Below are 27,787 nucleotides of genomic sequence, written 5' to 3' on the forward strand. Positions count from 1 at the left end.
GCACGCCGCCACCTTTGCACTGTATATATAATCTCGCAAATTGTGTTCAGTGCACGCGAAGGCACCTGTTTGAGAGCGTGGCTTCGCAGACTGCGTTGTTTGCATGAGGACTCGCGCAGAGAAGACGGTTTTAAAAAGCGGCGCGCTCGCTGCTGCGCCGGTACCGAAAACGCCTTTGCAGTTTATTTGCACTTAGGACGGCATAGCGAAATTTCAGTGGACTGACAAGTTGCAGAGACGCAAAACGGTAAAATAATTAGGAAGTGCATGCTCCCAACGGGCTTCCACTTGGCTGTGAAGCTTTCTGTAGGTTGGAACAACATATTCGCGGCGTGCGTTACTAGCGCTTACAGCCACGGAAGGGTAACAGATAAGCTTACAAGCAGTGGAGAGCTTCACTATCATAAAATTTACACGATTTAAGGCACTCATCGCGAATGCATCGCTATAGAGAAAGAAGTCAACAGGTTGGCGCCATTAAAGTTATGTCCTTCAAGGTTGCAGCTGTGCGCCTTCTTTCAGAACACTGCGTTAGAAATGCATCCTTATGATCATGCTGGTAAGTGTGCACATCGCGAGACTGTTCGTCGGAACATGACATTGGCGCTTTTTTGTGTTATCTTTGAACAGCAAATAAAAAAAAATCCACCCATTTTGGTTCCCCCAAGGAGTTTTTGTAGAAACATGCGAAGTTTTAGCGATTGTATTTTATGTGTCAAAGTAAGAGGAAACACCGACGATGGTTTCCTCATGCTAACTCTTCAAAAACCACAGAACCTTGTTCTTATAACTCGAATAGTATGTATGAATACCTTTGTGATACATACCTTATTCCCATTTTCAGTGACACCACATTGCTTGCAGAGAGGTGTACAGCATTTGAATGGCATCTAGCCGGTAGAAAAAAAAAAGTTTGGGGAGCACACGCCAGCGTACACGAACTCGTCAGGCCACTCTTCGCGACCTAACCAAGATGGCGGATCTAGTTCTCGCGTCTAGTAGATGGCGCACTGTATTTCGCATATCTCCTAATGGTTGACTTAGTATAGTTGGAATCGACTGATTCTAATTCATACAACCCATTGAACAACTGCAACCGAATTGGAAGAATCCATTGTTTGACTCGGTGCGAATTAGGTTTTATTAGTTCCAATTAGGAAAAGCACTTGAGGAAACTAAACTCAATCGTAATCACCAACTGGGGAGGTCAGTTCCAAATGAATTCAGTGTTTCCCAGTGGTACAAATTTAAAACTGAAATTGTACTCAATGGGGGTATGTTAAACTGGGCTACCACGTTTGCTAGTGTGACTTGCAGTACTCTTGAAAACAGCACGAACATGTCCGACTTTCCGTTTTGGTTGGCATGTTGTGGGTTTCCCCTTTGAGGGTACCACGTAGAAACAGAAAAGGTTCCTTGGATCCATGTAATGACGCGTTTATGGACGATAACGCCACACGTTTGCCAGAGGGCCAACAATGTCTGAGATAACGGCGCTGTCTCTTTTGACAGTATCACCACTCGGAGTCCGCGTTGCCGTTCTTGACAGTATCACGGAAGGGGGAGGGTAAGGACAGGAAAGGAAGGCTCCGTCGAGCAGAGCTACCCGTGGTGGTCGGATGTAGGCTGGCTCCCCGGAGGCGTGGGCGCGCCCAAGTGTCGAGATCCCAAAGGATGTGTCCGAAGCAGGTCACCAGACGGGCGGGGGAGAGCCGCCCGCAAGAGAATACGGGCTCACCTCGCATTCGGGACGCGCCCCGACATGGCGAGGCCCCACGACCTGCCTGTGAGATGTTCCTATGACCCGCAGCGGTGGAAGTTCTTCAAAGTGGAAGATGAAGGCATGAAGGCTCACCTGCTTGTATGCGCTGTGGTCGCTCGGCGTTCGGTATAGATTTAACGTCCACCTATGAAGACTATGCTAGTTTCTTGGAGTACAGGACCGCTTCCGGCGATCAGTCGGCCGATGAACAACGTGCGGTCCAGGGTTAGACCAGTCCCCGCCAAGAGTATACGCTATCGTAAGTGCTGGCTCGTAGTCTTCGCCACCGGCTCATCTTGAATTAATTCGTCCGCCAAGAGTACGAACTCGCAGAGCACCGACAGGTCTCGCAGCTCGCCAATGACTACTTCCACAGGTTCTGCCGGTAGCTGCTGCCTGAAGCGGTGTCATCCCATGACCACGTTCCAAGTCTTCGCGAAGTATAGGACTCTAGGACTGCCAAAGCGACATCGTAATCGTCAGGGGCAGCGGGCGTCTTCGCGCCGGCAGTTGGTTCGTTCCATACCACCGATGCTTTCGGAAGAGTGTAGAAGACTGGCTGTCCTTCCCCACCGAGGCAGTGTAGAAGTAAGGCCTTCCGCCGATCAAGTCCGTGAGCGTCGCCTTCCGAAGCCACTAGGTAATTTTCAGACACCCGCCGCCACTATTTCCACGGGATATCAAGTCTCTGGAGAGCGAGAAGGAAAGGAGGCGTCACAGCTAGACTCTTGTTTGACGCTCCATTGCTCGTCGCCATTACATGGTGAGAAGTACTTGACGCTCCATTACATGTCGCCATGGCAGCTGAACTCGACCGTCTACAAAGCACTCGCAGATACCAAAGTTATATTCCATCTATTTATTTAGTTATTCACACAGGAGGCTTCTCTTTTAACTGGGCAATTAATTCATTCACCAGAGACCGCTCCACGTGTGCTTGATGAAGACGTGACTGACTCCTTTGCACAACTTCCGGCAAGACAAAGCTGAAAACAGAACAACAAACCATTGTTGTAAACATTATCAGTATAAAAGCTGTATAGTCGAATAGGTAGTCTAGAGTTACACTGACTTACGCAAAAGATAGGTTTTATGTCTAAACTGCGCGGTTCTAGCAATATGCGGAAAGATAAAAAAAAATTCACAAACAAAAAAGAACACAATGGACTGAAAATACATATATTCGCTGCACCCGATTTCAAATTCTCTCCAGCACGTTAAATACTTACATTCTGATGACACCCGCTCTTTTGTAAGAAGGCCTGTACATTTGGTATTATAACAGAATACATTGTTCTCCGTGTTTGCGTAATAATTATTTTCAGAAGTACCTACAACATCTACCATAAGGAAGGTAGACAGAGAACGGGACGGACAATACCTTCCTCTAGGTAAATTTTAGGGGCACGCAAAAATTTCGGTCCTTAAGAGTTTCAACGCAGGCGTCTAGAATTCGCGAAATTTAGTGACCGTTATTATGTCCTCTTTGACCGATTCACGAAAATTAGGGACAGAAAAAATAAAGGGTTTCACAGTATCGTTATCAACACGCTCGGTTTGTACTTGCTTACAACTTACTTTTAAGATAGTATTCTAGAGAGGCAGACAATACTAGAAAAAAGCATTTGAACTATAGTTACCGACAGCATGAGAAGGACAGAGAGGTGGTTCGGGTTTCCGCCTCCCGCGCCAGCTTCGTTACTTCAGTAACGCTTGGGCGTCCAGTAAGCCTGAACCGTACACGAGCAGCCAAAGCACGGGGAAAGGCAATGCGTACGTGCTGGATGCAAGGCATTCAAAAATCGCAATGTCGTTCTCATTCTGTCAGTGACTAGAGAATGCAAAGCACGAAGGGAGAAGTTTGCGACGCCCAAGAATTCATAATATTACAAATAAAAAAAAAGTAGTCAGAAACATTTGTAATATAGAGGATCAAGCTGGAGTTTAAATAAATACATAACAAAGACAAATATAGTTCAAGCAAGGCGGTCATTATTTTAACAGTGGGTTTTACGGGGTGCGAAATAAAGGAGGAATGAAATACAACAATTTCAGTCGGCAGGTCGTTTTAAACCTTATTGCATCAATCACATTACGTAGATCAAGAAAAAAAAAATACGCAGCCTAGATGCGGTTCCCGCCCATTTTTATACCAAATACCCCCCCCCCCCCCCCTTACAGTTTAAGCATTTATTTACCATCAAAAGCTTGTCTATTTCTGTCTAAGCAAGACGGATATTACTAAACTGTCTCTCTCAGCGGCACCAGCCTTCGAGATACAATTGCTAGGACGGAAAATGAAATCGATGCATACGGCTTGAATAATAATATTATTTTAGAGAACATATGAGCACTCTTGCTAGAGCTGGGACATCGGTTGTTTAGGTTTTTCGTAAGACCTCAAAATGTGTCTTCATCTGCCGCAGTAACTAATTGGTAGTGTAATGAACTGCCCCCAGATGGCGCTACTTCCCTACCGGTGGTACTTTCCCCGTTTCCTTTAGAGTGCAGCTCTAAGGCGCCCGTTTCTGGCTTGAGCGGCGTCGGCGTCGCCGTCGGCGTAACCGCGCGGTGCATTATGGCTAAATTTCCCCACTAAATCTGGCGGAAAAATTTCCCCGCTACAGCTAGCGGAAAAATTTCCCCGCTAAATCTAGCGGAAAAATTTCCTCGCTAAGTATAGCGGAAAATTTTCCCACTATATATAACAGAAAAAATTTCCCCGCTAGATCTAACGGAAAACTTTCCCTACTAGGTCTAGCGGAAAAAATTTCCCCGCTAAATCTAGCGGAACATTTTTCCCTAAAGGGAAGGAGGAGGGGCATAGCCTCCTCTCCGTACCTTCCCCTCCTCCTCCTCAAGAGCTGCGCTCTAATTCAGCGTTACAGGAAGTTTTAAACGACTTTCATTTTTTTTGTTTTTAGCTTTTTTGCTTTATCGTCTACTAAACCAACATGGCAGCTTGGCGAGTTATTTACTTCTTTTGGCTGCACTCCAATCTCTCTATATCCACGTTTAGTAAGCAGGTCAACCTGTGTAAACTCTAAAAAGAGCATTAACGAGACTTTATTAATTTTTTTTTATTTAACTTTCCGTGTCCTTGAAACAACGCGTTGGCCTACAGAGGGGCACACCTATTGGCAGGTAAAGGCATAGTGACATGAATGCAAAACACATGAAATAGCATACACAGTAGGTATATCAAATAAATATTAAAGAAAAAATGTGGTACACGAAACAATCAAGATAAAACATCATATATAAGTACGAAACACCAAGAAAATATCTCGGATATCGCAAATACGAAACGCACACAAAATAGTTTATACAGCCGTATTGAGTAAAAATTTCAAAGGTATTAAAAGGAGCTGAAATGGATAACTCAGCTGTATAATGACACACCTGGCATTCGTCACTTTTTGTTCCATCGGGGGCAAGAATAACATACAAGTTTCCTGCGTCCTTTTCACAGCAGGCAATTGAGCAACCAACAAAAAAAGCTTTCGTGTGCTCTGTGCCAGAATGCTGAAATAAACAAGTTTGATATAGCACAAACTATGTGTACTGCATGACACATTTGGTGAGAATATGGCACTGACTTAGACTGAGTTCTGACAAAAATAAAAATTTCATACTTATGTTTTTATCATGAAAAGCTGCGCTATAGCAGAGATTTTCATGGTAGTATTCCAATTTTAAAAAAAGTCCCAATCAGATGTGTCGTAATATGTGAAATTCCGAAGAATACTAACTGCAGATACAAAATAGTATTGTAAAATATAATAGCTCGATAAGCAGTCCTTCGATAACATCACCAAAACCTTTCCTCGCCGGTTTCGAAAAAGAATATATGCTGTACTGTTTAAAAAGTTATACGAAATGTCAGTCATAGGGGCAGAATGGGAGATCTGAGCATACGTAGTAACAAAAGTTGGCTTCATTCATTCAGGTGCTTGAGGGCCATCAATCACAAACGTAATACATTTAATATTTGATTTCATGTGACTAAACAGTTCAAGACATAAAGTCCGAGCTGCAAAGTGTAATGGATATAATCAAAATAATTTGTATTATACTTCCGCGGTAACCAAATGAGTTCATGCAATACAACTTAGACGACAAAGCTTGTGCTTTTCCTGCTCTCGGGTCATAACTTGTGCTAGATCTTCAATTGTGGATTGTAAGGCTGTGGACGGCTGTCTACACGGTGCGCTCGTGTTTCGTCTCCTCGAGTCGGTCCTTTCTCTTTCATTTGTTTTGTTCGCGTCGCCATCGTCTTAGTTACTCAAGATTTGAGACATTTGATCCGTGTACAGTCGCGGCTTGGCGTCGCAGGGGCGACGAGGATAATGCACGCCCCTTCCATAAATCCCGTCATGATACACTGCGCGCGTTGCACTCCGGGAACAAGTTGCCCGGGGAAGAAAGTGGCATGGTTTCGATCGACACGTCGGCAAGGGAACATACACAAAGCGTGGACTATAAACAGCCGTTATCTTATGTTTCCTTGTTCCGAGCCCATCGTTTTTTTGTCCTAACCGAAATGGTCAGACCTCGAAGCTTCAGCACATGCCCGAACCACTCGTAGAGTTTGTCGTGCTTGTATTGTTGTACTCGAACCTTTCTGCTAGCTTTTCGAGGTATGTGGAGGATCCAGTACTGAGAATCTCGACTTTCGGAAGCTCGAGAATCTTGCTTGTGTACGAGTCAACACGCTGTAAAAACTAATGAGCACGCGTACACAGAGCTCGCACCTTTGCATTAGTGTTGCTGGACGACAAGTTTGTTACTTGTTTTATGCGTCCATTGACGAAACTACTTTCTTAAAATAACTGTGTTTCTTAATACGCCTGATTACGCGAGGTAAAACTTAAAGACGCCATAGCTAAAATCGAACACAATCAATCGAAGCATTGCGCCGCGATGGAGCCCTTCGAATTTTGAAAGAAGTCAATTCCGTGGTGTTCGTTAGGGGCTCAAGTGCTGTTTCTGTTGTTAGCCTGCCATTCGTCGGACGGGACACTGCTACGTGGCTTCGGCCAGGTTCAAACTGATTGGCCGGTTCCGGCTAGAAGATGAAAAGTGGAGCTCTACATAAACTGCAGACGAGCGAAAAAGTGCGATTTTGGTATTGACTGGTACGCCTAATCGAGCGTCATTAATATTAGGATTCCTGAATTTGTACAAACGACCACTGTACAGCGTTTCAAAAACAAAATTTTATAAATTAATCTTTAGTATACATTTTGATCAGAAACTTTCTCTAATTCGTCCCCGTCTCTCATCTTGTTGTCGACACCATGGAAGAAACCAGCCCAGCGGGTGCCCAGCCGCCATTGCAAGAACTACAAATCTTTACTGGAGTCATATGCTTGTCTTTTAAAGGGGCCCAGTGCAATGATTTTCAGAATTTGGCCAGTTAACTGCGATAATTAATCTGTCACCTATAGTACAGAAAACAAGCGAACCATCTTTTTTTTTTTTTTTTTTTTGGGGGGGGGGGGGGGGCGCACTAGTTTATACTTTTATAAAGTGAAACAAATTGAAGGTCAAAGTATGCCTCAACTCCGACGCCGTCTTTTGAGTGGTTTCCCGTTGGATTCTGACTTCAGAGCCCCCTGCCGCTCCATCCGCGATTGTCGACATTTCAAGGATTATCATCGCAGAACCTCGCGGCCAGTATTCGAGACAATACATGGCTCGCCAAGGGGGCTCATGGTGAGACTAGAAGCGAAGGGGGCTGGTTTTGTTGACTTGCGTGTACTCCCCCTCACACGACATTGCAGTTCGCGTCACCGCCACGTGCGGCTGCAGATCGGCAACTAATTCGTTTTAGAGCTCAGCTCTTATGGTACGTTTACACTTGCGGATCCGCCAGCTTATCCGCCCAGCTTTTGCCGCTGGGGCGAAACGCTGGGCGGAAAACGCGGCGGCGAGCCGTTTAGGTCCGGGATCTATTTCTGCCGCCGAACGAGGCGTTTCGCTGACCAGATGTGACATTCTTGCGCAGCGCGACGCTGCCTACGTCATGAGGACGCGTTCTTCCGGGAGCAGCAACGCCCGGGAGAGAGAGAGCCGAGGGGGGAACTCTCGCGCCTTCTCGTCATGTTTGCCGAGACGTTACGGGAACCGCTGCCGCAGCCGGCGCTGCCGCCACTGCTCGAAGGAAACAGATGTAAACGCAACCCGCTCGTCGCCGCCGCCGCCGGGAGCGGATCCGCTCCCGCGGCAGCGGATTTCTTTTCAGGTGTAAAAGTACCATTAGGCGCCCGTTCCCGGCTTGAGCGGCTTCGCCGTCGGCGTAACTGTAAGGTCACGTGACCCCCAGGTCACGTGACCCCCAGGTCACGTGACCCCCAGGTCACGTGACCCCCAGATCACGTGACCTTGTGGGGTCACGGAGGGAGGAGGGGCATACCCTCCCCTCAGTTCCCTTCCCTCCTTCTTCTCAAGAGCTGCGCTTCAATTCGGCTTTACAGGGAGTCGTAAACGGCTTTCATTTTTGCGTTCGCGATTACGCAGCGGAATAGCAGTTTTTCGGGGGTAGTGGTGAATTTTTTTTTTGCTTGTGCCTAGAGAAACAATATAACAAAATACAAGTTGCAAATTCTGTCAACGTAAAAATTGTTGTAATGCCCTTAAAAAAACTAACACACCACCAATTAAAAAAAAATATTGTTAGGTCATTTATAGTAGTGTAAATAATGGTGTCAATACTTTGCTACATTGTAACGTACATTTTTAATAAAGCCAAACAACTCAACTGCTCACAAAAAAAAAACGAGCGCGGAAGTTTATGGCCGGAAGTCACGTTGCTACACCCGACCGCGATTTTTTTTTTCTCCGCTTATCCGGAGTGTGCAGCAGACAACAACGGCGGCGAAGTTGCGTGTAATAAAGAAGGCACAGGTGTATGATAATTCAGTGGGGAGCTCTTTGCTGTTTGAAGCTAGAACGAGGGTGCTAAGAACGAAAACGTACAGGGCTAAATTCCAAGAAATAGACACTTTGCGCGACGTATGCAACCCCGAAAGGGAAACTATAGAACATGTACTTTCAAGGTTCATGGGGCTTCGTCCCACCCTCTTGAGGGGGACGGCTACGGATTTGGACGGAGCACTGGGTTTTCCGAACATGCATGGACAAATGGATAGGGAAAGAATTGCGGTAACTAAGAGGAGATTGGAAGATTGGTGGAAGAGATCTAGGATGGATAAAAAAAATACAGAAAAAAAATACACTTAATTTAAAAAAGAGGGGGGGGGGGGGTCTGTTACATAAAAAATTTCATCCAAATTTAAGAAAAAAAATTAAGGATGACGAAATGTTAGGCTAGGTGGCGCAAGTTGGCGCCCGTTACAGAGTGTACAGACCTTACAATATATTCATCCATCCATCCACCGTTTGTTGTCCGTTTTTTCACACTTTTATTCTTCCCCTCGCTGCTTTGCGCTTTAAGTTCGATTAGCCGTTACCACGAACGACAGTTACAAAGGAGAGGCTCCACGTCCGTCGCAACGTTGGACCGTCGCGCGCCACCATCGCGTCTTCCAACTATGATACTGCTTCACAGCGCACAAGATCAAACACGCTTAAAAGAAATTTCACGCATACACAGGAAGAACACTCACGCAGCGCTGACTGACAACTCAAGTGTATTATGCATCATCTTCATCTTCCTTCACTCTGATGCAAATGGCAGTGAAACAAAAAACCGATGATCATATGAAAAAGAGAAAGGAAAAAATGAATAAAAACAAAAAATAGAAGGAAGAAAATATAGAAGGAAGAAAATCGACTTTCTAGCTTGTGTAAGAAGGTCAATGGGACATCAGGTCGACCAGTTGGATGCATCAAAAACCATCAGACAAAGTTTGTGTCCTGCAGTGAGGGAGTAATCTATTCCTTCCCCCTCACTTGTGGCAAGTGTTACATCGGACAGACGGGTCGCTGTCTGAATGACCGTCTTCGTGAGCATCACAATAACGCCAAAAATGCCAACTCGGGTCATTTAGGCATCCACTGCAGAGAGTGTGGATGTTCTCCCCTCCTGGACAAATGCACCATATTGGGACGGAGCAGGAGCAAACTGACGCGAGAAATAGTAGAAGCCGCTAACATTGTAAGGCTAGATAGAATTTGTGTTAGTACTCCTTCGCTAGCCTTAACGGAAAAAGAGTTGAACTATATAGCACAAGCACAGTAGCAACGTCCGCTGTACAGAGAATCCATTATTTTTTCTTCCTTCTATATTTTCTTCCTTCTATTTTTTGTTTTTATTCATTTTTTTCCTTTCTCTTTTTCATATGATCATCGGTTTTTTGTTTCACTGCCATTTGCATCAGAGTGAAGGAAGATGAAGATGATGCATAATACACTTGAGTTGTCAGTCAGCGCTGCGTGAGTGTTCTTCCTGTGTATGCGTGAAATTTCTTTTAAGCGTGTTTGATCTTGTGCGCTGTGAAGCAGTATCATGAATAACCAACTCGGCCAAGCTGAAGTTCTTCCAACTAGTGGTATGTCACCATATCGCGAATGACGTGTACATACCGTTCCTATAATCTGTGCACCTTTTTTTGTTTCGATCAGTGCATTTGCAGTTTCTTGGAGGCCACAATAATGGAGCTCGTACTATTATATATTTTTAAGATTGAATGTGTGTCTTTGGCACACATAGTATGAGTTCCATGCGAACATAAAAAAGCAGAGCGAGCGCGACTGAAACCAGTCAATTACCGACCGGCTGGTTTCGGGCGGAAAGAAAACGAATTTTGAAAAAGTAAATTGTGATCTGGGTAATACGGCTTTTATAGGTCATGTTGAAATAAACATGTGAGCATCATACCCAGTCAGTGAAACTTTAAAGTAGTTTCCTGCTTGTGCCGCGTCATGTAGAATTCGCTTAGGCGCGCCTTCGTCATCGACCCGATGTTCCCATCTCAACCGCAAGAATAACGGTTTTATAAACACGCTGAAGCGTAGACATCTTTGGCGTGGTTATGGTGTACTAGAACTGAGAGGTGTGACAAGCAAGGCGCTGCTACGTTGGGGAAAGGAAACCCTCCGTCAAAAAGAACTGATAGAGTGGCGAGCGGCGCAGCTATGCAAGATGGGGTATGAAGCGCGAGACACATGGATGGCAGAATCGTCCGATCCGACGTTCGATCCGACAGTCCGAACGCCGCTCCGAATCGCCGCACGCGACAGTTGGAAACACACGCTTCCGACCTTGCATGCGACACGACGATCCGTTCGGCTCCGCCCAGGAGATCCAAGCACTCCAGCGGAGGTCCGCGTTCATAGATCTCTGGTGCCAGATTGACGGTTTAGCTCACACGAGCGAAGTTAGAAGCTCGTTCTCCTTAGCGCGTGCATTCTTTGCCGGGGCCATCTTTCTCGAATGGGTCAGCGGGATCCACACGTCCGGCTTCCCGTCGCCCGTCCCGTTTTCTTGTATGTCCGTTCCAGACCCATAACGTCATCATGACGTTCGCGCTAGCTGTGCTGTCATTGGCTGGACGCTTCCGACAGTCCGTCCGCCGTGCGAAACTATCTGGCGCGTTGGACGCACGTCGGATCGCCGATCCGACGTCTGAAGCGACCAAATTTTTCGTATCAGGCAGTCGTATTGCCGGATCGGACGTCTGATCGGATGGATTTTACGCGCATGTGTCTCGCGCTTGAGGTTGGGCCGGCCAACGTGCTCCTGCATGCTTTAACAGTCATGCTCATTCAACAGTAACGTGTTCCTTTCCGGCCGCCCGTGCGGCGCGCGCGATGCTTCCTTCTTTTTTACGAGAGAAGGGAGAGAGTCGAGCTCGAGACGGTCCAGAGCCGTATATTGGGAGAGTTTGGCCATTTGCGGCATGTGGCCAACCACATGCCGCAAAACAGCCCCTAGTGGTGGTCGTGTGCTGTAAAATTGCGGCTCAACTAATTTAAGTTGTTTTAGTGTGGTAGTGTGACTGAAAACTTGGCGCATGTAAGGTTTTCGTCACGTTCACATTCAACGGTAGAATAAACGAACGCGCGTTCCAAACCAGAGCAAACTGGGTAGTCGCGATCATTGCTGCTGCGAGATTGAACGCTTCTATTTCACGCTTTAAATGTCGTTTCTAATGTTAGGATGTCGAGGTCTACTGATCGGTCGACGCTGCGTCTCACTTTTAGTTTACGCTCTGACCTCGGGGGTAATATTGGGCGCTGGTGGCGGCCTTTGCCTGGCCCATAGGCGAAACTCTGGCAATAAACGGCTCTGAGGTGGCCAAAGCAGCTGTCATAATGCGGATTCTTGGACGAGTTGGTACTGAAGCTTTGAGAGCATGAGAGCGCTTCAAGACAGGGACGAGTTGTCTCGTTTCTACTCTCGCCCCTGTCTTGAAGCGCTATCATGTTCTCAACTGCCATAGCTCCGCCCTTCGGCTAGGGGAGGGCAAGACTGCGGGCGCCAAGATGCGCTTGGATAAGAACACGAAACCAGAGACCGTGTCAAAAAAAAAAAAAAGTTTTTTTTTCCAAACGTCATAAAATGCCGGCCGTGCTTCATACCTGTGTAAATAAGGTTGATATAGGCATATCGATGATGCCTAGCAAGTTTCTAAGTTAAACCATGCCCTTAAACTCAATAATGAAAAAATAATCACGCGAAAATAATGAACCCCTTAGATATTCCAAACTTTAGTAATTTTTTCTAAACTGGCCCTTGGACCAGGACCAGAATGTCACAAGCCTTTTTTCTTTGCGATACGAAGTTTTGGTAGGAACGATTTGTTCCACGTTTCGCTGAACAGCCTGCCTATAACGGGTACGGTAGAGTGGGGGCCGAAGGCATAGGTAAAGCGGGTAGATAGACTTCGGTGAAACAACAACCACGTACGGATTTACATCGACGATTCAGCCGCTGTCCGGCCTTCGTCAAAAATAGTCCTACAACTGAACCCCGGGATGTATTTATGCAGAACTACGGGAAGGCTCACATCTTAAACAACAAGGTAGTGACGTGATGAGGTTTGTGCACGGGGATCCGGGAGGAAACGCGAGATGGGAGGAGTCCAGTGTGCAAACACGAAAGGACTGCGGTACAAGGTTGTGCACGCGGGGACTGAAACACAAAGCATGGCAGATAAGAGTTTCCCGTACAAGCCGAACAGTAGCGTCCAACCTAAAGACATCAAAGTTGTTAAAGAAACAAAAACAAGGGGTTATAGAAGATAGGACACATGGTGCAGGAGGTACAGTGTAGGTTTGGGAGGACAAAAAAAAAAGAAGCGTGGTTAAGGACAGAAGTGGGCCACCAAAGGTAAAAATAGAAAATAATCAGGAAAAAATGTAAACATAGGAAGAAACGAGAAAGAGGGCAACATGCAGAAGACATGGCATGCACAATACACTCGATTTAATATATATATATATATATATATATATATATATATATTGTAACGGGCGAAAGTAAAGAAGACAAACGGGGACATTAAGAGAAGGAGGACGAAGTACGGACTGTAGGAAAAGAACAGCGGCTGGAACGCTCGTAACATTTTGGTGGCAGCGGTGGGACGTTCAGCATGAACGCCCGCTCCCAGCCTGCAAATCCGGAACCCAATTGGGAGCAACTCACCGAACAGCTGTACAATCGGTTGGTGGAGAAGAGCTCGACTGACGCTGCAAATATACTTGCACAGTTCGACGATCGCCTCGCCCATCGCATTGCAAACGTGGAGCAGACTTTACATCAACAAGTCACCGATGTACATCAACACCTCTCATCTGTACATATATCACTCTAAAACCGGTCTCTCATAAAAAACGCTGTCCCTCTGATTTTAGAGGGGACAACAATGCTTTCAGGGGGACAGCTCTTTTTAAGAGGGAAATTGAAAAATAAAATAGCAACATCTAGAGGGACACCAACATATTAGAGAGTTTTAGTAGACCGTTTTCGCTTTCCCGCTCCGCTCTAGGGAAAGCGGAGTCGCCATCGCGCATGCGCGACCCGCTCTGGGATTTGAGCGTGTAGCGTCAGCTCCGCTATCGTCGCCATTTTAAGAAGTACGTTCCACTCTCAGTAAAGGTTCACTAGGTGTTTTTCTGGAAAGGTGGGTGCTCGCTATTTGAAATCATGCTTGGGAGCGCGCTTGACCGTTATGATCCTCGCTGCATAAGATGGCTGCGCAGACTTTGTTTGAAAAGGCGTCCCCCAGAAAACGTTTCACGGTGATCAAGAACCTCTGGCTGCTTCGAGAAATCGCTGGCCGCAATCCTTCCACGGCCCCTGAACGGTGGGAACAGGTGCTGCCTTGTCTAAGCCAGCAGGCTCGAATTTTCTATGCGAGATGACGACGACGACGTTGACAGGATGACACACCGGGCGACGGCGGTGTCTCAATCTGATCCATGGGCCTCGGTTCCTCGGAGGCGGCAGCTTCTACTTCGGCTGGACTACCTCCTTGGAGCATGATTCTTTGCCCCAGTGGACCCCAGTGAGCAATAGCGCCATTATGTTCCTGGTGCTCCTTCAAGCACTGATCGAACGGCGTGCAAGATCCTCATAGTTCGCTGTTCACCCGCCCAACCCGCCTCCACGAAGTCTGGACTTCTGCGAATCGGACTGCCACCCTCCCCAATATCAACAACCCATGTCGTCGTCATCTTGCACGTATATACTCATCACATTACCATGTTCCCTAGACGCGGCACCGCGAGCGTCGGTGGTACGGGCTGCTACTTTCCGCGGTGCCGCGGCACTTCAGAGCCAAAAATTAGAGGTTAAAGACCAAAGACTAAAGCAGTCGGCAAACGGACAGATATTTTGTTTGGTTACTTCAGGCAGCAAAACAGTGAAAATTAGCGAAAGCGAGTACTCTATTTATATCTCTACTATTCTTTCCCCAATGAAATGAGTCTTTTCTTCTTCGTATGCTTCGGTTTGTGATGAGTGCCTTGGTGTTTATGTACACTGCGCGACATTGTTAGCGGGAGCATTCAATATCCTGCTTTCATTTTTCACCTTAAATTCGAGGGGCTGACATTTGCCTATTGGTGTGGAATAAAGCGCTCGTTTGGGGCACTAATCTGAGCGACAAATTTTCAGCTTTTTCAATAGCTGTCAAAAAAAAAATAAACCGCAAATAAATGCGATTTTTTTTTTCGTGTTCGTATTAACAGTGGAGCGCAGTGTATGTATCTGCCTTGGGGGGTGACATGAAACCATTTTGCTTGACTATACACTTCTTTTTATTTCTTTTGTGTTTTTATGAAAGTGCGTTTCCATATTTTCTGCCTCACTTGTGCTACGGTCTTTTCTTGGAATAGAAGGCCACGCAACATAGGCTACTCTTACAATGCTGAATTCAACAGTAACACTGTAGTTTGGTTAGATGCAATATTCACACGCACATCTGAGCAGTAAAATGGGAGTCGTTAGTAAACGTTTTTTATTAAAATATTTCTAGATGCCTTTCAGCCGAGTTGGACAGGTATTTCGCTCAGTACAAAAGGTTGAATATGATTTTCTGTGATAATTTTATGCATTCTAATATTAAACAAACAAAAAAATGTCCATGGTCTTTGTAGGTTTCGTCCAGCCGTCAAAGTATGCCGTCTGCGCACATCACTGCCTGATGCTTCACGACGAGCACTCTCTTGTGGTCCTCTTCTGATTTTTTGATGGACGGCCTATGGGCATGCTGTGCGTTCAACAAAACCCCAACAGTTGTTCAGGAATGTTCCCTTGTCCTTGACGGCCTAATAAAAAAGACAAAGCAAAACACTCTTACAACACGGCAGTATTTAAACACTACCAAAACATGTGGTATGGGACTTGTTACTCCTCTAAGATAAAGCGTATTTCCATTGTAGGGTTGTAAAAAACTGGGTATCGTAAATTAATATATATATATATAGTTGTTCCTTAATTCTGCTAAGCTTTGAGGCCGTCAAACTGTGCATGCGAGGCCCGCTATGCCGGAATTCAAAACGAAACTTCTGAAAACTGTTGTAATCTACCACTATTGCTTAGAACTCCAGGGTTGTGTTTGCTAAATTTTGCATTGTTTATGCCTGTCTGGTTTTCACCAGACAAAAAATTGACGTGGAATATTCTTTCGACCGTTCTTGGTAACTCTTTTCAAAACACCACCGGGTAACATATTCGGCCGCCATAATTTGGGCATCGCTTTTAGTGCGAGACTTGTGACTAGAACCGATTTCATATTCAGTATTGACGCAGCATTCGTGTCTAATACATTCTTGGGGAAAGTTAAACAATTCAAAAGTTGCGAGCGAGTGTGAATAAATAAAGCTGAGATGAATGGTTTCTTTGGTGCAGCTTGCGAGCGCTATGCTCGTGATCAGCTTTCAGTGGCATTTTCGACAGGGGGGCACATACACAGATATAATCGGCGTTCAAGCACGCGCACCCGTACATCTGACAACATAGCCATAGGACCTCCACAAAAACGCGACGACTTTACCGACGCCGTGCTGGTTGCAAAGTGATACTCATTCACTTCGTTTGATTATGCTGTTTTGTGTTACATAGAACTCAAATCGAATGGTTTACTTTTTACGCGCGGGGCGTACGCTTTACTTCTTGATTCGACCTCTTTCAAGCTGAGGTCACGGTCAAAAACATCGACACGTATTGAGTAAGTGCAGCCATCTTGAGATCTAAGCGATCACGCTAAGGACGCTGAGGGCAGTCCGCTCTATAACTTGTGAAGCGGAGCGCACGCTCACTCCGCTAACTATACGCTCCAACTCAGAGCGGGCCACGCATGCGCGGTGGAGACGATGCTTCTCGCAGAGCGTAAAGTAGAGCAAAGAGGGCTTATAAAAGTGGCCTACTAATACTCACAGATTACGAACGCGCTCGTCGTGACTTGTCCTGACACTGCCCATGTACACCTTTTCACCAGACAGAGCAGCTGTGCTCGAAACAATGGAAATGCGAAATTTACACAAACCATGCAGGGTCTCATATGTGAGCACAGCTCCAGTTTCGCCGGGGTCAACCAAATATGTTTGTTCATGTCAGCGAGCAGGTGGTCGAACCTCTCGTTGATGTGACCCACGATGAGGTTCACAGAACTGAAGAACACCGACAAGTTCCGTCCAAACGCTCATCCAAGTACGAACAGACGGTTGGGGTCGGCCAGTCGAGGAAGAACCATGCAAAGCGTCTCGCCAGATTGGCAACACCCTGCGCCGATCTGTCGGGTGCTGGTATTTGGAGACCCGCATACAGAGCAGCCAGGTCCTTCTTTAAGCAGGATAGCTTCCTAAAGAGTTTCTTTTCTACGTTGGAAATAACCAGCAAACCGCGTTCGGAAAGGAAGCTTCGGCGCTTGATGGCACAAGGGATACGAATCATAGATTCGATGTCTCGCCAGCTTAATCTCGTTAGTAGAAGCCTCCTTCCTTGAGAACAGCGGGGATTCATGCGTGCAGATGCCTTGGTAGCCTTGAGCAACACTGTACTCGTACTACGCAAAAGGATGTACTCGCAATGCGCAAACTTCGTTCTTTTATTTTATTTTTCTACTTCGAATAAGTAAATCTGTGTCATTTTTAATTTGTGTGGAGCAGAAGCTACAAGAGCGAGTGCTGGCCTTTCAGCGTCCTTGATAAGCACGCGCGCTCGTGCAGTGCAAGTACCGTTTAGAGCAACATGCTCATGCTTATACCTTCGGCTTCACTCGCAGGCAAGGTAGAACGATTATATTTATATTTTATAGCATAATATTTCTTCAGGTGTGTGCCTACTCTTTTGTGTTCATTATTGTCACCTTCGTTTTTACTACCTCTACAAACAAGCTCCCTTTCACTCTCTTGATGTTAACGTTTAGGTTTTTTTGTCTTACTAGTACTATAAACGTCCACTTGTGGGGCTACGCAAGCAAATTTTTCGAACCCGCTCAAAACGCTCTTACGCTGAGGAAAAACGCTCTACTAAAACGCGTTTTTGGACCTCCGCTTCCCATTCCGGCGAAGCAGGCCGCGCATGCGCAGTTTGGCACCCCCGGAGCGGAGCGGAAAATGAAAACGGTATACTAAAACTCTCTATTAAGAGAGACCAAGGAAACCGTTTCGTTAGTCCCTCTGAACAGAAAAGACAGACAGAAAGATTCACGCGTGTCCCTTTATATTAAGAGGGGACTGGTCCCTCTTAACTGGACCAATGTAGTTCGGTCAGGAGGAGGGGGGCAGGCGCACTAATCCACGGCAAAGAGTTCGGACGGTGCTAAGGCTTCGCGCCAATTCAAGGAGAGCTGGAAACGGTCGTTGCCGGAGAGTCGCAAGCGTCATGCTGCTCGTTTGACTTCCTTCGGGTGAGTAATCCTGTCATATTGGCGCTTTTGTTTTGGGTGCATTGCGGGTGGGAATAACGAGCCATCTATATTTTCACGCTGGCTGTGAGATGCACGAGCTTTGCATGTAGAGTGAGAGTGTTCAGCTGTAGTCCGCGGACGCGGTCGCTTCCTGGATCTGCTGGTTCAGCTAGGACAAAGCGTCGCTAATCGTTTGTCCTGCCGTGAGCCGCAGGGCTGTCTTTCGCACAGAACACTTTTAGCGGGTTAGGGTGTCCTAATGTGTACGCGTCTGTCTTAGGCTGGTGATATCAGACCATTTTCTGTCCGACGCTTTTGTCTACTTTTTAATTTCGAACGCGCGTTCGTTCTTCTCCCAGCTCGAGCTGCTAGCTTTGGCAGTGCTACGCTGGCATTTTATTACCGGCAATTTCCTTGCATTTTATCCGTGAGTGTACACTGTCGGCATCGAGTACTACAAGGGATGGCATCACCCTCCCTAAGGCAAAGCCAGCATAAAGGCTCCCTAGCTGGGGCAGTCAGTGTTTGTAAGCTTGGCTCGCCAATTTGTTTCTCGGTGTGCACTCTAAATGCTTGAGGTTGACCGCCCGAGAGCGTTGATTGACAGAAGCAGTGTTGGCGATTTTGCGTTTGTTTGCCTTCACAATTCATTACAGCAATTTACACTGCAACGTTATGTTGTAGACATCGTTAGCGTTGCAGTGATTATGAACATTTTTTTCTCAAGTGGGCGGCGAGCAAAAACCCATAATGTGTGTGTATGTTTGTGAAAAGGGCAGGGGATTGGACGAGCACAAAACAAAAAGAAGAAATAAAGGTTTTTTTTTTCTTCGCGTGTTCGCGTTGCGTCGGCGTCGCGACGTCTGCGGAAAGCGGGGAAGGGTGTGGCGGTGGCCAGGGAGTACATTTTTTTTTTTTCTATTTCTTTGGCGTACTGTTTTGTTCGTTATATTTTGACGGTCGTGCCGGCACGGCTACCGGCTTTTTTTTCGGGGGGGGGGGGGGGGGGGGGAGGGGGAGCGCCGACCATGTTTTTGTTTTTGGAGATTTTATGATGTTTATTATGCTCTTTGTTTTCTGTAGCTGGCTGAATATTTTTTTTTCTGTGTCGTACATCCGCGAAAAATATATAAACAGAAGTTTTCTTTTTTTTTCTTTTTTCTTTCTTATGCGCTTTAGGGCTAGGTTGACTATGGGCGTTAAATGTCTGACCGTTATTAACAATCTTGTTTTCAGAGTGAGGCAATGGCAACGAACGTTGACATGAAGGGAATCAGGCGGGGGTTCCGCTCGGATTGCTCGTGTAAAGAGCTCTACCTGGACCCTCTGCACGGTGGAACGCACCACCCTGAGTGGTGAGCCTACTGCGGCCACCCGCACACGGTTCACAACGAACTCGGTAATTATTAACTTTTTGTATTCTGGTATGTAGGTAGGCTCTATTTACGTTCTGTTGGCATATGCACTGCTTCTGAAAAAGAAAAAAAAAAATGAATGGCTTGCGGCGAAATGTTTACAGAAATGTAACTTTTTATTTGATTATGTTGCTTTCTAAAACATGCACTGGATCACTTCTGCACCTTCGAGCCGCAAATGCAATCCATGCTTTCCAAAGCACATGGGGCTTCTAAAGTTCATCTACTACTAAATGCGTTTTCGTTTTGTCTTGGTAATACAGAAACGATTGATTCTCGTAAATTAATTAAAACTGCAGTCTATTCTCGTACCAAAAATTAATAGTAGCAGAAGTTACGTCATAAGCTAACGTCACTCGCTATTTCATCGTATACAGATTGGGTTCCGAATCTTTGAGCTGTTTGCACTTTATTTTCGCAGTTGTTTCCTAGCGCCTGCTTGATAACAGGTGAAAGCGCTTCATTACCTTTATTCTAATTCCCACTCTCTGTATCTAAAGGAAAACAATATGGTCTTTCATTCAGCTAAAGGTGGATGCACAACTTCGGTTCCATAACACGATCGTCACCATGCTGGGAAAACTGGAGGAGGTAAAAGGGGGCCTTTTGCGGAGACAACCCAACAACATTCCTGAACATTAAAACCATCCTCCGGCCTCGATTGGCCAGAAGTTCTTTCATCACCTATGGTATGTGAAAAAGCGAATGCAAAAATAGAAATCTAAGTTTGACGCTGACGCAATTTTGTTTTTTAACAATTGCTGCTTTCAGGACGATTTTACCCCTGACGAAAAAGTTCCAAGACCCAAGACTTTCTTCGGTTCGGAGAAAGGGACCGTTTCTGGGAACTGGTCAGTGAAACTCTCCGCTAGCACGACTATGGACGGGGCACTAGTCATGTGCTTATGGGTGTATTATATAACGGGACTCTCCTACTCTGTGGCATGTGGACAAACCCTTGGACTCCTCTAGGGTCTGCTCTTTGAAAATAAAGATTTTCGATTCAGTTTATGTCGGAGAAGCTCATAAAATCGCTTATGGCCGTTCAAAAACAACAGAAATTCTGAGCTTCTGCTGATGGCAAGAGACGCCGAATAATTCGTTTTTAATGCTATGAAGTGGGTAACTACGCTCTAAAAAAAAAAGCACAGGGATCTACTTTCCCGAGCCAGCACTTGGAAAGTCAATCACCGTAACTCACGGAAGCAGCTCAGCGAATCACGATGCCGAAACATAAGATTAGAGCAAAAAAGCCAGTCCGAGTTGTGTCATTAACCAATGCAAAACATCACGCTTGTTGTGCTTAATGTCGCAACTCATTTTTTTGGTATAATCATATGTTTCGGCATCTACATTCGCTGAGCTGCCTCGGAGAGTTATGGTGATTGTCTTTCCAAGTGTTGTGCGGGAAAGTAGACGCACGGGCTTTTTTTTAGAATGTACTTTTCTTTTTGTGTTATCCGCTAAAAAAAGTTTTTTTTTCCCCAGCACGATTGTATTGTTAGTGTTTATGACAGGCGAAATGAGTCACTTTGCAGCACGAAATTTTTTGCGTGATAGTTTCCAAGGAACGCCGATTTCTGGCGTAGTTCTAAGTCTTTTTTATTCGTAAAAGCTACCAGAACATCTTTATAGAATTATTATTTTGATAAAGACATATCAAAATATTTTCTTGTGTCATGGCAAATAAAAGAGTGTTTACTCTTAAAGATTGTTACTGTTTTCTTTAACACATTGATTCCGTTTATCAAACAAGATATACAGATCAAATTTCAATTCTGCTACGCAGCACAGAATAACTTTGGTTAAACAATATCAGCGAAAGTGCCAGAAGTGCAGTGCAGCATGTCAGCTGACACTCAAAACACGAAGGAGCAGAAATTGTACGATACAATAACAGAGGTAATTTAAAGCCGGGGTCACGCTGCTTATACATCATACAAAATACATTCTGCAGACATGTTCCAATGCGAGTCACCGCGACATCCGTGCTTTGTAGGCCACGTGACAAAGTAACCTCTTGATTGGTTACCTCGTGGCGTACGAAGCGCGGATGTCGAGGCGACTCGCTTCGGAACATGTCTGCAGAATGTATTTTGTATGAAGTATAAGCAGCGTGACCCCGACTTAAGGGGGACTATACCCCTGCATTTTAAGCGGGCCACCGTCCCTCCGAATTTAAGAAAGAAAATATCTAAAAACTGTCCCTCTTACTAAGGAACTCTGACCTCAAATTTAAGGGAGACGCCGCCTCGCTTACTTTAAGAGGGGTGGTGTCTCACTTAATTAAGAGGGAGCATCTCCATGTAATATTAAGAGGTCTGTCGCCCCCCTTAAAGTTAAGTGGGAAAAAATCGAAGAAATGTCCCTCTTACTAAGTGGGACCGGGCTTAGAGTACTCGACTGGAGCACCTGGAACAGGCCCTACAAGCTGGTACGCGACCAGAAGGTTCGGGTGACCCTTTTCCCAGCCAGGAAGCAGCTGCAGTCCGCCATTGCAGAAACGATGAGCCCGAACGACAGGCAGAGATAGCTCCATCGGATTCCGGCGCTAGGCGGCTCAAACCCCCGACGTTCGATGGTCTTGGCTCCTGGAGGCCGTTCATCGTGCAATTCGAAACGGTGGCTGTACACAATGGCTGGGACTCCCCTGGCAAGGCTGCTGCCTTAGTCACCCAGTTACGTGGAAAAGCAGCAGAGTAACTCGAGTGTATTCCGGATTCAAGTCGAACTACATACGAACATCTGTTACAAGCTCTGTACTCTCGATTTAATGATGTCCATCTACAACAGCTACACCTAACGGCGCTCAAAACCTATCGCCAGGGCACAGAGCCGCTACAAGAGCTAGCCGACGCCGTCGAGAGATTGGCTAGGAAGGCTTTGGTAAGGTGCTCTGAAGATACACTCCGTGTGATGAGCACTTCTGCTTTCATCGATGCCATCAAGGATCCCGAAGTACAACGATATGTGCGGCTCGCCCGACCCTCCACGCTCCGCTCTGCTTTGGGTCACGCGTTGGAAATGCACGCGGTGATAAGAGGAACAGCGTCCACGGTGAGCCCAGCAAACCATATTGCTACTACTGGTGGCACGCAAGACGGCCCCCGCAGGCCTGACTGGCGTCAATGCTTTAACTGTGGACGACGAGGCCACGTTGCTCGATCTTGCCGGAATCCGTGCCCTCCGAGTCAGGAACACCCTCCGCGTGTGCCCGACAAGGCGGGGTCCCGTGTGGTCCACGAAGTTCCCTTGGCTACAACATCGATGTGCCCATCGCTGACCCCACACGTCACTGTCTGCCTGCCTGAAATCGGACGATGTACCGATGCTATTATAGACACCGGAGCTGGGGTGTTCGTCATCGATGCTAAGTTGCTACGATCGGCCGACCGTATCGAATCAACAACAGACTGTAAAGAACTACGACTTCTCTCGCCAAACGGAAGCCACATTCCTCACATCGGACGCATCGAACTGACCGTGGAAACACTTGGGGAGAGCGCGACACTTTCATTCTTCGTTGTGCAGAATTTAAACCCTCCAGTTATTCTCGTATGTGACTGGTGTGCGGCAGTCAATCTGCTCGTCTCCTTTGAACACGGTCATGCACAGTTATCAACACAACGAGAATGCAAGTCCCATTGTACGGCTACCGACGCATCAACGTTGGGACTTTGTGAAGAACTGAGGCCGAACATTAAGGAAACATCTGTGTACAAAGGTTTTTTCTGCTGCGCACTGTTTTTCCTGATCAGCTTCGTACAAACAAGTTTGAACACCATGCGCCTACTTGCTGAAAGGTCCAAGATTGTTTTGCGCTCTTTGCTACCCCTTAAGTTCGTTTGCGAATCGTTTATGGGCTCAGTTGTTGCCACGAAAGACATTATGGTTCCAAGGTCTTCGGCGGTCTGGGTCTCAGCAACACTTCAAGGAGATAAGCGATCGGGAGACTTTATAATCGAAAATGTCCTGCACTCGCGCCCTGGGGCGGAATTCGTCACGCCCCGCTGTCTCACCTCCTCTCGCCAAGGCGTCTTGGACATTCTTGTTGCTAACTTGGCCAGCGACGACCTTCACCTAAAGCGAGGCGACAGCTTAGGAGTTGCTTTTGAGGTTGAGTCACAAACGGTGGTTGCCACTCTTGTAAGTTCGCCTTCGTTTCCCGCTTCAGAAGAACAGTTGGGCAGAACCGGACCCCTGGCGTGGTCTGAGTTTAACTTTGGACCCAATCTAACCGCGGCAGAGAAAGAATCTATTCAGTGCCTACTCATGAATTTCCGAAGCTGCATCGCCGTTACGAAAGAAGAGCTGAGTTATACGCCCCTCGTGCGCCATGCCATCAACACCGGTGACCACGCGCCAGTACATCAACACCCACGACGAGTTTCTATGCCCGAGAGACGGGAAATCAACGCTCAAGTTGACGATATGCTCCGAAGGGGCATAGTGACACCTTCTAACAGCCCGTGGTCGTCGCCTGTGGTGCTCGTCAAGAAAAAAGATGGCTCGACAAGGCTCTGCTTCGACTATAAAAGGCTGAGCAGCATCACTAAGCCCGATGTGTACCCCCTACCTCGACTTGATGACGCCCTGGACCGTCTCCATGGTTCCCACTATTTCTCGACCTTGGACCTCATCTCGGGATACTGGCAAGTTGAACTTGATCAAGCTGACGCTGAAAAGTCAGCCTTCGTAACGCCTGACGGCCTGTTTCAGTTCAGACGTTTGCCGTTTGGATTGTGCAATGCACCGGCGACCTTCCGGCGTCTTATGGATAAAGTCCTCGGCCACTTGAAATGAACCATGGCCTTGGTCTACCTCGATGACGTAATCGTGTATGCCGAGAGCTTTGACGAGCATCAACATCGTCTTAGTCTTGTTTTAGATGCCCTCTCGAAAGCTGGACTTCGTGTAAAACCATCAAAATGTTTCTTTGGATATGACGAAGTAGTCTACCTCGGCCATGTCGTCAACAAATATGGTATTCGTCCAGACCCTGCAAAGCTGTCAGCTTTTGCTAATATACCCGTACCCACAACGGTAAAGGAACTAAAGAGCTTTCTAGGTTTCGCGTTCTACTTTCGTCGCTTTGTGGAGAACTTTTCAGTGAAGGCTTCTCCCCTGAACCGGCTCCTAAAAAAAGACGCCAATTTTGTATGGGGAGCGGAAGAAGCGGCAGCCTTCGCGGACCTCAAGAGAGCCCTTCTAGAACCGCCTACGCTGGCCCATTTTGTGGATGACGCACGCACCGTCATCCACACTGACGCCAGTGGAGAAGGCTTGGGTGCTGTCCTTCTTCAACAGGACAAAGATGGTCGAGAACGCCCCGTTGCCTACGCAAGCAGGAGGCTCAGTGAACCAGAAAGCCGGTGCCACTCTTCGGAACTGGAGTGTCTCGCAGTAGTGTGGGCTGTGGAAAAGTTTCGCCCTTACCTCTACGGCAAGGCATTTACAGTGGTCACCGACAACTCTGCATTGCAGTGGCTCCAATCGAAGAGCGATCTTACGCCAAAGCTTGCTCGCTGGGCAATGAAACTTCAAGAGTACAATTTCTCAATTGTTCACCGAAGCGGAAGACATCATCAAGACGCCGACTTCCTCTCCCGAAATCCCGTGGAGGATGGTTCATCAGTTTCTGTTTTAGCTCTGCTTGATTTGCAGGCAGCGCAGTCAAACGACACAGAGACGTCAACTATCATCAGTGATCTCGCAAACACAAACAGTGACTCTCCTCCTCTTCACGGAAGACGCCTGCAACGTTTGCGAGCACACTACCAGCTCTGTGACGGGCTTCTCTGCCATCGATCACGGCAGTCAGATTCGTGGCTGCCTGTTGTTCCCACAAGTCTGCGCCGCAACGTTTTGGTCATGTGTCACGACGCTCCAACTGCTGGTCACCTTGGACAACACCGGACATTAGAAAAAATCGCTCAAAGGTTCTGGTGGGCGGGTTTGAGAGGTGACGTTCGGCGGTACGTTGCTTCATGCACCACTTGCCAAATGCGCAAGACATCGCCGAACCAAGAAAAGGCAGCACTTCACCAGATACCTCCCCCAAGAAGTCCGTTTGAAGTAATCGGTATAGACCATCTGGGACCATTCCCAAAATCAGAAGATGGCAACAGGCACATAATTGTGGCCATAGACTACTTAACGAAGTGGGTTGAGGTACACGCTGTTCCCGACACGTCAGCGACACACCTCGTCAATTTTGTGAACAACCATCTGGTGTTGCGGCGGGGACTCCACGAATGATCATTTCTGACCGAGGAACATCGTTCATGTCTCGTGATTTCAAGGATGTCCTTAGGAACTACGGGATTGAGCATGCAGCAGCTTCACCCTACCACCCCCAAACAAACGGATTGGTAGAGCGCACTAACCGTACTTTGAGCGGTAAATTAGCTGCATTCGTTAATTCATCCCACAAGAACTGGGACCAATATATTGACACTGCTGCGTTTGCAATAAATACATCCCGTCAAGAAACAACGAGCCAATCGCCTTTCGAGCTGGTGTATGGGAGGCTTCCCACGTTTCCAGAGGAGACAGCGATGAACACGACGTGGACCCGCCGCGCGCGGGACTATGAATGCGACTTCTCTGGGCGACTACACGAAGCAAGAGAAAGAGCTCGACTCGCCATCCTTCACAAGCAGTCACATCTCACTCAGCGCCTGCGCACTGGAAGTTCTGGACCATCGTTCCATTCAGGAGATTTAGTGCTTCTTCGAAGTCACCTCAGACGGCCGCAGCGATCCGAAAAATTGCTCCTAAGGTACTGCGGAACCTTCAAAATAAGCAGGCAACTCGGTCCTGTGACATATCGCCTCGAGGAATTGCGAGCGCTGCCTCAACGAGGAAGACACCGGACTCTGACAGCTCATGTCAGTCAACTCAAACTTTATGTGGCCCGCGATGACTACATTGGTTCTGTCCGGGACGGACAGTCCCTTTGGAGGGGGGCGATTGTAACGGGCGAAAGTAAAAAGACAAACGGGGACATTAAGAGAAGGAGGACGAAGTACGGACAGTAGGAAAAGAACAACGGCTGGAACGCTCGTAACAATATATATTATCTGAAAACAAAAGGAAATATCGCATTTGAAGATATAATAGAAAATCTCCATGGGTCCCATTCCGGCTGCAAACACAGTACCACAGTCAATATGCTTGGATAAATTATTTCCAGTTGTGTATTGTTTTTATAATGCTTTAATCGATGCAGGTGTTCTCGGACTTTTATTTATTTGAATTTTAATTACGTTGAATCGGAATAATGAATATGATTCGGGCTGTTCGCGTTCACGATTTGATATAAATCCAGATTCCAGAAGTGTCACTGATAACTTATAAAAAGAGTGCTCCGGCAGTTTGAGGTGTTTTGAAAGAGGTAGATTTCGAGGAATTTTACGTGATATCTGTGGTTGATTAGGCGCATTCTAAATGCCGTTTCAGTCTGTCTCACATACTGCATATTGGATTTTTCACTCTAGTAAATAGATGACATTCGACGAGTCACATGTAAAATATGCTTTAATTTTTATTAAAAACTGCGAATGTGCGCTGCCAGCCGTGCTTGTTCGTTGTACCTGTTTGCAGACTATACGTTTTGATACCATGGAGGCCATGCATTCGTTATGTGGGGGCGATGCATTTACGAGGGAGTTTACAAGCGTATCTTTGAAGTAAGGTGATCGTCTATGTACTGCAGCAGGACAGGTTGCAAAAGCACGTTTAAGACGATCGCTTTATTCTAGAAGAATGTAATGCCGTTTTAAGATACTATTGACATTAGGATCATTCATCTTAAAGTACAGGCAAAAATTGTTACGTTGGGTGTCGCGTTGCGTGTGGCGCCCATCAATGAGGTCCGTGCGGTTGAATTGCTTGTTTTTCTGAATTGCATCGTCAACTACACGTGGTGGATAACTTTGGCTTTCTCATACCATCTTTAAAGTTTGGCTACTAGCACAAAAGTTCTCCTCCTTTGAGCAAATACGCTTAAAACAATGGGCTTCGCTGTAAGATATGCTGTTTTTACAATGATGTGGGTGATCGCCCCGGTAATGGAGTTATTGTTGCCCGTCGGTTAGTTTACGGTACAACTTTGTTGAGAGTTTGGAGTCTTCTATTTTTACAAAGACGTCTAAGAAGTTAATATCTCTTTGAGAGTAGTTGTGGGTAAAATGAATGCTCGGGTGAACAGTATTGCCATGATTTATAAACTTCTGCAGCTCCGCCTCGGTGTGAATCCAAACAAGAAAAATGTCAGCTTTAAA

The 27,787-nt window shown here is 46.6% G+C and overlaps 1 protein-coding gene across 1 annotated transcript in view; it reads right to left on the reverse strand.

The window, feature by feature from the left end:
* Positions 1-2,670: 2,670 nt before the first annotated feature.
* LOC120843989 overlaps positions 2,671-27,787 on the reverse strand; it is a 79,790-nt gene continuing 54,673 nt past the window's right edge. The window contains exons 9-10 of the mRNA XM_040215533.1: positions 5,165-5,287; positions 2,671-2,748 (exon numbers count right to left, since the gene is read on the reverse strand). Coding sequence (XP_040071467.1) covers positions 2,671-2,748; positions 5,165-5,287 — 201 coding nt within the window. The remainder of the gene's footprint in view (positions 2,749-5,164; positions 5,288-27,787) is intronic.

This window comes from Ixodes scapularis, unplaced genomic scaffold (assembly GCF_016920785.2).
Source record: "Ixodes scapularis isolate PalLabHiFi unplaced genomic scaffold, ASM1692078v2 PGA_scaffold4__175_contigs__length_147842914, whole genome shotgun sequence".
Classification (NCBI taxonomy): domain Eukaryota; kingdom Metazoa; phylum Arthropoda; class Arachnida; order Ixodida; family Ixodidae; genus Ixodes; species Ixodes scapularis.